Raw genomic sequence first — 10691 nt, forward strand, 5'->3', positions numbered from 1 at the left:
TGAGTTGGCGATTGGAGTCAGATTCATGCGTAGTGTCGTGTGAATAATCAGTGGAAGGACACTTTACTGCTTGCTCTCTTTGTCTTTCTGTGAGTTGCACTTCTTTCAGTCTTCTCTGCAACATGTCCTTCCTTCCTCCTCGGCCTTGACAAGAAAACACTGAAATGATAGATGGATCCATCAAATTCACTGCCAATCTCTCACCAGAGGAAAGAACAAAGACACCAAAAGGCAAATGGGAAAAAGAGACTAAACCCATATCCTATATAAACACTTGTCCCCCCCACCCAAAATAATCAAAGAAAAAAAAGACTGAAAAAAAAGGCTACCAACCCTAGCTCTCATGGGTTTTAGTAGCTTAATTTTCTTCCGACTTAGCTGTACTTTCTTCTATTCCCCGTCTTCTCCCATGCACCTCCTCTTTGCTTTCACTTCTACTGAGAAAAAACAATGAGAACATCAGTTTTCTAAACCGTCACCAATCACAGTGAAACCCTAATCACTCTTTTTTCTGAGAAACCGAAACCCAGATGAGCTTTAGTGATATTGATTCCAAAACCAACCAAATTCTTCCCCATGGATGCTTTTAACACTCCCATAACCTTGCCCATGTCTTACTCTTTCACTAGTAGTGGTGGTAGTACCAGTAGTGGTACTGCTGCCAATACAAATATTAATTCCTGGATGGACAGTAGGATATGGAGTAAGCTCCCACAGAGGCTGATCGATCGGGTGATTGCCTTCCTCCCACCTCCAGCCTTTTTTCGAGCCAGAGCAGTGTGTAAGAGATGGTATGGACTCTTATTTTCCAGCAGCTTTCTTGAATTGTATCTGCAAATATCCCCACGCCGCCATTGGTTCCTGTTCTTCAAGCACAAAAGCCTCAAGAGCTACATCTATAGGAACAGTGGTGGTGGCAGTGATAGAGCCAATTGTGAAGGATACCTCTTTGATCCTTACTCCAATTCATGGTATCGTCTTTCCTTCTCTCTGATCCCATCTGGGTTCTCTCCAGCTTCTTCCTCTGGTGGCTTAATCTGTTGGGTCTCTGATGAGGCCGGTCCCAAGAGTCTATTCCTCTGCAACCCACTTGTTGGGTCTCTATCCCAATTGCCACCCACCCTGAGACCCCGTCTCTTCCCGTCCATCGGCTTAACAGTCACTCCCTCATCCATAGACGTAGCTGTTGCTGGAGATGACTTGATTTCTCCATATGCGGTCAAGAATCTGACCACAGAAAGCTTTCACATTGATGGGGGTGGGTTCTATTCAATATGGGGCACCACTTCTTCTCTACCAAGGCTCTGCAGCCTCGAATCAGGGCGAATGGTTCACGTCCAAGGGAGATTCTACTGCATGAACTACAGCCCATTCAGTGTTTTGGCATATGACATAGCAGCCAACAATTGGTGGAAGATTCAAGCTCCAATGAGAAGATTTCTCCGGTCCCCAAGCTTGGTGGAGAGCAGAGGGAGGCTCATTCTAGTTGCAACAGTGGAGAAGAGCAAGCTTAACGTGCCAAAAAGCTTGAGGATTTGGGGTTTGCAAGCTTGTGGAACAACATGGGTGGAGATTGAGAGAATGCCACAGCAACTCTACCTTCAATTTGCAGAGGTTGAAGGCAGCCAAGGGTTTGACTGTGTAGGTCATGGAGAGTTCATTGCCATTATGATTCGAGGTTCAGACAAGGCATTGCTGTTTAACATCTATGGAAAGACCTGGCAATGGATTCCTCCATGTCCTTTCCTTAGTGGGAGCGGCGGCAGCAGCAGTAGCAGTGGAGAAAGTTGTGAGTTGCACGGCTTTGCATATGAGCCTAGGCTTGCCACGCCAGTGACCACCCTCCTTGATCAGCTCACACTTCCCTTTCAGCCTTTTAATGGATAGTAGGATCTTACAATCTGGGATGGGATGCAGTGGTATTGATGCTTTTGCTAACCTTTTCCAAGTAGTGAATGTACCAGTTGTAGCATGACTTTTATCAAGATGTTGAGAGACTGCTTTGAAGTACTTTTATTGTAGTGGGTCTAATCTGTTCTGTTAAATGAGTATCACTTTTTAGCATTCACTTCATTATCCTTGCATATATACTCGATTCCATGCTCCTAATGTCTCCAATGACAACCTGATTCTTTGCTTCTCTGGCTTTCCACATTGATTTTCTATCCTTCGTGTGTTTTTTTCTTTCTTGGGTGTGTGTTAAAATAACCCAAATTATTGTTAGCTAATTTTCAGGCACATGAAAACAATCAACACTCTTACTCAAAAGTCAAGCCTTTGTCATGATATGGTCAAAAGTATAGAGAACATCACACATGGATGAGAGAAAGTAGACTATCCTGAAGTATTCTAGTGAGGTTATGAAAATCCAATTCTTATACATAGCATTTGTATAGGGGATATGTAGAAATAGAAAATTTTTTAAATAAAAAAATTGAAAATATGTAAGGAACCTTTTGAGCGTTTTCTCTTGGTGGTAGTCTCATTTCATGAAGAAAGTGTTCAAGTCACAAGACCTTGCTTAGAGTTTTTTTTTTAATTATTCTTTAAAGCAAGAAAAAGTTTTCTAACTTAAAACACATGGCAATTTCTCTATTAAAACTATTTTAAAAAAGATCATTTTGAAATATAGTGATTTTTTAAACAAGTTTTTAGTCATCTTAACTTTCTTTTTTTTTTTTCAAACAAAATTTTGTTTTAAAAACTATTCTTAAAAACTAATTTTTGGACAACTATTTCTGAAACATTTGTTAAGAAGGCACTAATTTCCTCTTTTCAGGTAGTATTTTACAAATGGGATTTTTCAGTGGACTAGAAAGACTTGTCTAGCAGATATGGTCCAAGCAACATGGGCAAAGACTGCAAAACCTTAAAAGCTCCAGCTAAAAGCAAATAACCCTTGACTTGCTGAGAATCAGGAGAGAAGAGAATATTGAAACTGCATCCTGAGGTCGCATTAGAAAAAAGTTCAAAAGATACAATCACTTGCAAAATAAGAAATATCATGTTTATCAAAAAGAGAACGGAAGAAAAAAAAAAGGAAAAAGAAAACGGTGCCAGGTAGTCCCATCTTTGCCGCAAAATTGACATACCATAAAAGCAACAACAGGGATCATCCCAGCCATGAGGGGGTCTTCTGATTTCAAGAGTTACCCACCTACTTTGCCATATCTTGATTTCCCACATCCAAGCTAATGTACATTCTGACTTAAAAGCCCAGTTCCATCTGATCCTCAAGATGTTAAATCATCAGAGAACACCACAGCACAAGCACACACGTCAGGCCTCTCTCGACGTATACATGCATGATGTAGGGGACAGGTACAATTCCTGATATCAAGTTCATCTGTTAGTATCATTTAACTCTGACCTGGAGGATGAGATGCACATCCCTCTTGAAAATGGACCGAAGCTCTTCATTAGCTTCAATGCCGATTCTCCTGTGTAAACAAAAAGCATTTATTTCTCCATAAGGTCACATTAAATAATGGTGCAAGTATATGTGCTCTTATAATAAGCATGGGCCTATGATTGCAAGTGGAATACCAAATGCATCAATACAAGGTTTCCTTGAAACTAGAAATAAAGTAGTGCAAGTGAACTTGGACACAATACACAATTTCTGGGTTTGGCTAGGACACATCTATAGAGAAAATCCCATGTAAAGGTGCTCTAATTTCGGTTGGGCTCCTCCATATTAAGGTTTGGGTGTTCAAGTCCATGTGCACTAGCACAATATGTCCTGGAAATTCTTTGTGAAATTCACAAACAAGACCAATTCCTCAATTTTATCAGCAGCTTCTGATAATCAAACATATATTTTTATCTATAAATCAGATGCCAAACAATAGGATACATCAAGGCTGACAATCACTATTAGGGGTCTCTATGGGATCCATCAAATATACACAAGTAAATATTAGGATTTTACAAAAGACCTTTATTGTAATAATACCATAATAAAGTCTATCATTACCATAATTTTTTCTTTTGGTGTGTGCGTACGACAGAGAGAGAAAGTGAGAAAGAGAGAGAGAACACAACCACTACATTCTTCACATTATCATATTGCATTTACCAAAATGATGAACTCAAGACCACAGTAATCCATGCTCTAGAAGGTCATTACCCTATTTTAGAGCCTTTCTTTCCCACAAGAATCTTGCGCTGGCTCTGTTTGGGAGTGATCAAATGTTGCTCAATCCTAAGAGAGCCATCTCTTAACTCCTTCCAGTCTATCAAGCGATGGTCTATACCATACGGAATTTCCTGAAACGAACAGAATTCATTGTCCCAGTTTAAATCTCACTATTTATTCACACTGCTACATATGCATCTCTGTGTAAATACATAGACAGACGGATATATCTTCTGACCCAAGTATATCATACATTTACAGTAAATAAATAGAAGAATTCAAGCATTACCTGATGCACGTGATCTAACAACCTTTCTCTGACAACTTCTAATGATATATTCTTCATAACTTCTTCACTCATGGTGAATGGATCTTCATCCCAAGGCCTTTTAACTGCCTAAGCATAAAAAACCATTGAAGAGCCAGAATTAGGTGCATTACCTAGCAAAAAGTACAAGAACAAAGCCGGTAATCGCAAAAACCTTTTTCTTCATAGGTAAATAAAATGCATTAAATGGAGTGGGAACATGGGCACAAAACACAGTAAACGTCAAGTATACAAAACCTATTCCCTCTCTCCTAGACGCACACATGAACACAAAAAATAAAAAAATAAAGCAAGCAGAAAATCTTAGAATCATATCCAACATTGTCTACAACTCAAACCACCTAAAAAATCCATGCTCACACCTCCTACACTCCTCATCACACCAACAGAATCAAGAATTAAAAAGAAAGGATTTTATTCTGTGGTTCAGAAGCTCCAACCATTCAGAGCTTTGTCTACTGCTCTTCTAGACACACCACATAACACTATATGAAACCATACACGAAAACATGTTTTCTCCTCTTGCCCATGAACTATCCCTGCCACCCTAGCAGCAGGTCTCTAACTCAGTCCAGCAACACCAATGGACCCCAGAGATGGCAAAGACTAACAACCATAACTTCCAGGCAACGTCACTAATGCATCAGAGGTGATTAACTGTCTTCTTATCCCTTTTGCAGATGCAACACCGATTAGGAATGAAAAGAAAAACCTCTTCTCCCAGTTAATCAATGATTTTTTTTTTTTTAAATATTATAAGCAAAGAAATATGTGGGCCATGTACAACAGGCACTAAGCAGCAAATCCACAAAAGACAGACAAAAAACCACTCTGTCTCAAACATGTTCCTAACCAGTCTACAAAATAAATGGCATTGAGTCTTCTTTTATGCACATCCCAAGCCAAGCTAACAAACTGCTAAGGAACAACCATATCAACTTAGTCTTGGATTGCTCCTCATTTCCAAGTGCTCTACAGTTCCTTTCCTTCCAAAATACCCAGTTAATCAACATTAAAAATCATTGCCAAGCCAACCTCCCATTTGAGAATGCAACCTTGGTTAGGGCTCAAAGAATCCACACCTTTCTGGTGAAGTGCCCATCTCCACTGCCTAATCTTGCTTTTATAACAAGTTATAACTCAAGACTGACACCCCACTCCTAAGAATCCATCCATCTCATGGCACCCTCGTTTCCTCTCTAATCCTTACACTATATTGATGGGCCAAGAAAAATCCACCATTGAGGAGATCAAATTAAATAACATAGTAAGGAAGAGTTTATTGTATTCAAGATTCAACTTTGTTTAGCATATGCTATTTGTAGTTGTTTTAAACAAAATGCTCATTTGCTTACCTGGAAAATATAAAAATTAATCAAATGAAACACAAATAAAGAAAAAAGTATTTTTCTGTTAACAGCATAATCATAAACTGCAAAATATGTTTGTCTTCAATATTCTTATCATCAGCAATATAACATTCACTAAGAAACACATCATGAAATAAAATATTCAGAAAGAACATTTTTCTCTAATGCCACATAAAAAGATATGACTTCGAATGGGTAAACAAAGACAGAGGTATCTTTAAGAGGGAACATGCCTGCTCCATCAAAAATTGAGTAAGGTCTTTTACTCCAGAACCCTTTAATCCTGAGATCATGAAATACCTGCAAAATGGAAAATTAAAACAAGGAATGATAGACTATTTCCGGTATACTGTATTTGCCACTTTAGTTTGGCATCCTTTCTATATTTATTGATATACAAGGAATGATAGACTATCTTCAGCATCCATGACCCACAATCAAAAAGGAAAAACCCTACCTTTCATACCCAGGAAGATCTTTGAATTCCTCAGCAACCTTCAACAAATCTTTCTTCTTTTCAACCAAATCAACCTTATTCATACACAACACCCGCTTCTGTTTTGGGTGTGCTTGTGCTCCCATTCTTTCAATCAATCTTACCACCCTTGAATCAGGCCTGTAAGAATGAAAGAATCAAAAGGATCAATCTTACATGTTTATATGCACCATCTTTCCCTATCATCAGGGTTTGGTCATTTATTGACCCCCAGTGCAGTATTTTCCATTCATTGATTCTTTCTAGCATTGTTAGAATTAATTGAATCTATTTTTGCCATTAACCAAACTTTGGAAATCCAAATCTCCATCTAAGATCAAAGCTTTTGCATCACTAGAGGGTAATAAGAAGGTAAACACCTATAAATGTTGCAAAGGACAGGGCTTTTGTACAACACTTAGCCTGACCAATGCTTGATATGCTTGGGCAGGGGAGAACCAGTAGATCATCTTTTCCATCATTATCCAGGAGCAATGGTACTGTGACAGACTTTTTTAAATTGCTCGTTTTGCTAAGGCTCCTCCTAGTAAAGTGATAGATATGTTAGTACTTTGCTACTGTGACTTTGGAGGCAATGCTAGGAGCAGGGTGCCCTGGTGCCTGCCCACACTCTCCATTTTCAGTGATCTAGCTAGAGAGGAATGTCAGAATATTTTAGGATAGATGGAGGCTGCTAGAGTCTAGTTTACTTCTTTCCATCTTTATTGGTATTAGTATCCTCAAAATTCCATGGGTCACCATTGAGTCTGACCAAGTTGGAAGGAAAATTCGCCTACTGTCAAGGAAGAGGACTGTGCAGGTCTGCATTGAGTGGGATCCCACCTCCTCCCATGACAAGGTGCCGGAAACTTAACTTCAATGGTTGTTGATTGGGTAACTCAAGGATGACAGATAATGGTGGCATAGTCCATGATCATAGGGGTGCAGAGGTTTGAGATTTCTCCAAGAATGCTAAATCAGGTCCAGTTATTAAGGCTGGGGAGCTAGGATTGTTTAAAAGCCTGGTTCAAGCAGTTTCTTTAGGCTGTAGTGTTTTGTTAGAGGACAACTCAGCCAGTCATTTCATGGTCCTCCCAGAGGAAAAGAGTGCCCTTAAAAATGGATTGTTTGCTTTGCAGGGTCTTTTATTCACATTCTGGTTTAGACTGCTCCTTTTGTTGGTACGTCACTCAGCAAACTGTTGAGCAGATTCTTTGGCTAAGTGAGGAGCTTTTATACTGGCAGACTTTAAGGGAAATTATGTACCTATTAGTGGCTGTCTTTTTTTTTTTTTGGTATTGTTTTAAGTTGCACCTTTGACAGTCTTTTCTTTGGTTTCATATGTCTCACTTGAAAAATTGTGGCTTGTATCTAAAAAAGAAAAAAATATAGAAATTGGCTGCACAAAATCAAATTGGTTGTGTGCGGGTGGAGCTTCACTGACCTGCTAAGATGCCGATGAACATCAAAGATTACTATGAGTACATCATAGAGACCAACTGAACTCCAAGCACTTTCCACACGAGCCCTCATATCACTATGAGGGTATCCACTGCTCTTTAACATAAGTCCTGGGGTATCAAAGAAACACTGTGTACAACAAATTAGTGCAAAGGTTATACACAACAACACCATGATACAATTACATATTACTTGATGAGATATCTATTTTATCATAAGGAAAGCAGAGAAATGGAATGGGAACACCAGAGACTTGTGCTTGTGAGAGTGAAAAAATATAAAGCTTTTTTAACAAGATACAATTTAACATAGTAAACTTATTACTTATCAGTATATATAACCAGAGATACAAAATAAAAAACCTTTTTAGATAAATTGAAAGGGTAGTCTTGGGTGCTTTCAATTTTACACCAAATATTATTGAACTGGCATGGTAAGCTTCTTTTAAGGAGGAAAACAGGGAGGATACCTCCTTGTTTGGCATGGGGTTTAATGTAAAAAATGAAACAGAACATTTGAGAGGGAAGAAAGCCCAGGGTGGAAGTTGACTAGGATTATTTTACAAGTGAGGAGATGATGGTAGAACTTACTGCAGATTATTTTACAACTAGTGGAGATGGGTAGGCATCGACGAATGGAATACCTTGCTGCATTTTGCCTTTTTTCTTAGTTTTCTTTTCTTTTTATTGCATTTAACTTGTATAAGCTTAAGCATTTTTCCAAAAAATTACCATGGCGATTAAAATAGCCAGGAAGCTAAAAGGGATAACAACTGCGTTCTTTTCCACCTTATTTAATATAAGTTGTAAAAAATGTTACATAATCTAGAATTACATAAAACAAATAAACTTATTTATGAACCAAAAGAAAAATCATACAATTTGGGTGTTCCCCTTGGTCATTACTCCTAACACTTCATGAGTAGTAGTGTTTGTCTTCCGTGAAACAGCAGCAACCTTTGTCCCAACCTGTATCCACATGCAAACATGGGACAAATGATGGTTAAAAAAGGTTGATCCAATAAATAGTGTAACATTACACATTTGATTTTGCAACATGCACCTACATGTTAATGAGTGTGGTTGCACATGTACTCTGCGCTTCACTTATCTACATGTGTGTATAAAGTTATTAGATGTTTAGCCGGATTATTAAAACTAAAGCATTCCATACCAAATTGCCTGATTAAAATGTTTTTCATGACAATGAGCTTTCCTAAGTAACCATATCCTAATTGGCACAGCTTTTCAGCTGTCCAGAAATACTCTTGTCAGCCGAAAACAGCATTTTTCAATTGTGTTTGGTTCCAAGTAACAGCAATTCTTAAGACAACAAAACTTTGAGGTTGAGGGTGACAACAGAAACCCGAGATGTAGAGGCCATTCAGTGCACAATTATTACTTTATCTGCAGTTCCTACCTCATCTACCCCATCGTAGTAGACTTTCCAGGAATTAACTAGATTTCCCCCATCTCAATCATACTAACTGAATTCAACAAATCATTGATCCAAACTAGTTATATACTCGGGATTGGCTACATCCTACGTGATTCCTTTATTTTCATTCAACTCTGTATACTGTCTAATCTATGTAGAAACTCTTGGTAATCGTATCTTTAGCCCATATTCATAATTCAATTGCTTCAGCAACAAAAGTTACCAACATATTAGACAAAATCAAAACACAAGCCGTCAATATAAATTGCCTTTGTCCTTTCTACCATTTCAAAATGAATTGGGCAACTAAGAAATTACCAATTATTAACTAGAAAAAACCCATCACTCATTGGAAAACAAAACAAACCACGTGATTGGTCAGTGAAGATTTTCCGGCATTGGGAGCTCCAATTATTCCGACCGACAACGACCTCTGGTCCTCTTCCTTCACCGGCATATCGTCTTCTTCGTCGGGCTTCTGCAAAGCCGCTTCAAGCAGAGCCTTCGCAAGCACAATGGCCCGGCGTTTCCTCTCGTCTTCTTCGGCCTTCTGCTTCTGGGTCTCCTCGCCGAAGATGGTACGGTCAACCTTAGCCCTGTACTCCCGGTCCCAAGTGGGTTGATCGGGGACCGGGGACGTACCCATGTTGGGTAATGCGAATTGGGAACTGTCGAAAACGGCGTCATCGTCTTCGTGGTCTTCGAGGGAGTTGGTGGTTGTGGAGTGGTCTTGTTGCTGAGGTTGGGCGGCGTAGAAGCGATAGAGAAGATTGGAAGTGAGGTGGGGTTTCTGGGTTTTGGAAGAGAGGGTTGTGAGGGCTCTCAAACCCCTCAAAGCTTTCATCTCAGCCTCCTACAAATCTCAGAATCAAGCATATGTGCACTGGCAGAGATAGGAAACGAGAGAAGGGTTTTGCTATGAATTCAGGGTTTTAGGGCATAGCAGTGAGGGATCTGTTTGGCAATTTTGAAATTTTGGGGTTTTAAGGGTTTTCGTTAGGGATTTTACATAATAAAAAAAAAAAGAAAAAAAAAAAGAAAAGAAAATGTGTTTTATAATACACAGAACAAACAATTTTCAATTATGTATACTCTATTTCATTATAAATAAATAAATAAAAATAGGAGATGAAATAATTTGCACAAGTGATTATCTTCTAAACATTTTTTACACTAATTTAAATAAAAATACTATCAAACTAATTTTAAATAACAAAATATATGATTTTTAAGAACAATCATCTATCAAATATTAATAACTACCTCGAGCGATTATTTAGATTCTTTAAAAGCGTATTTGACACTATTTTTGTTTAAAATATTTTTTTATATTTAAAAATTTGGTCAAACATTAGAGTTTGTTTTACAACATTTTTTTTAATTTAAATGGATTCCAAATTTTTTTTAAAGTGATATTAAAATATTTGTTTTACAAAGTCTCTTAGTTTATAAAGTGATTATTTTGAAAAATAAACTAATAGA

The 10691-nt window shown here is 38.2% G+C and overlaps 2 protein-coding genes across 2 annotated transcripts; one reads left to right on the forward strand and one right to left on the reverse strand.

Annotated features, from left to right (window-relative positions):
* Positions 1-334: 334 nt before the first annotated feature.
* LOC117922776 (protein UNUSUAL FLORAL ORGANS) lies at positions 335-2073 on the forward strand. Its single transcript, XM_034840995.1, has one exon. It carries the CDS (start codon positions 577-579, stop codon positions 1885-1887), a length of 1311 nt encoding a protein of 436 aa, XP_034696886.1. The 5' UTR covers positions 335-576; the 3' UTR covers positions 1888-2073.
* Positions 2074-2883: 810 nt separating this feature from the next.
* Positions 2884-10163, reverse strand: LOC117924524 (GTP-binding protein ERG). Its single transcript, XM_034843160.1, has 8 exons — positions 9577-10163; positions 8651-8740; positions 7756-7901; positions 6294-6452; positions 6070-6136; positions 4428-4535; positions 4130-4269; positions 2884-3440 (listed from the first exon to the last, which is right to left on the reverse strand). The coding sequence occupies exons 1-8, from the start codon at positions 10051-10053 to the stop codon at positions 3356-3358; spliced, it is 1272 nt and encodes a 423-aa protein (XP_034699051.1). The 5' UTR covers positions 10054-10163; the 3' UTR covers positions 2884-3355.
* Between the last annotated feature and the right edge of the window lie 528 nt (positions 10164-10691).

The sequence above is a fragment of the Vitis riparia genome, chromosome 1, assembly GCF_004353265.1.
Source record: "Vitis riparia cultivar Riparia Gloire de Montpellier isolate 1030 chromosome 1, EGFV_Vit.rip_1.0, whole genome shotgun sequence".
Taxonomy (NCBI): Eukaryota; Viridiplantae; Streptophyta; class Magnoliopsida; order Vitales; family Vitaceae; genus Vitis; species Vitis riparia.

Bases quoted from the DNA above. Each gene is read 5' to 3' on its own strand.
- LOC117922776 (XM_034840995.1), top strand. From the start codon at position 577: ATGGATGCTTTTAACACTCCCATAACCTTGCCCATGTCTTACTCTTTC.
- LOC117924524 (XM_034843160.1), bottom strand. From the start codon at position 10,053: ATGAAAGCTTTGAGGGGTTTGAGAGCCCTCACAACCCTCTCTTCCAAA. The intron at 6,137-6,293 runs GTAGGGTTTTTC...TCCATTTTGCAG, and splicing joins GATCTTCCTGGGTATGAAAG to GTATTTCATGATCTCAGGAT. The intron at 4,536-6,069 runs GCATGTTCCCTC...TTTTATGCTTAG, and splicing joins CTCAATTTTTGATGGAGCAG to GCAGTTAAAAGGCCTTGGGA.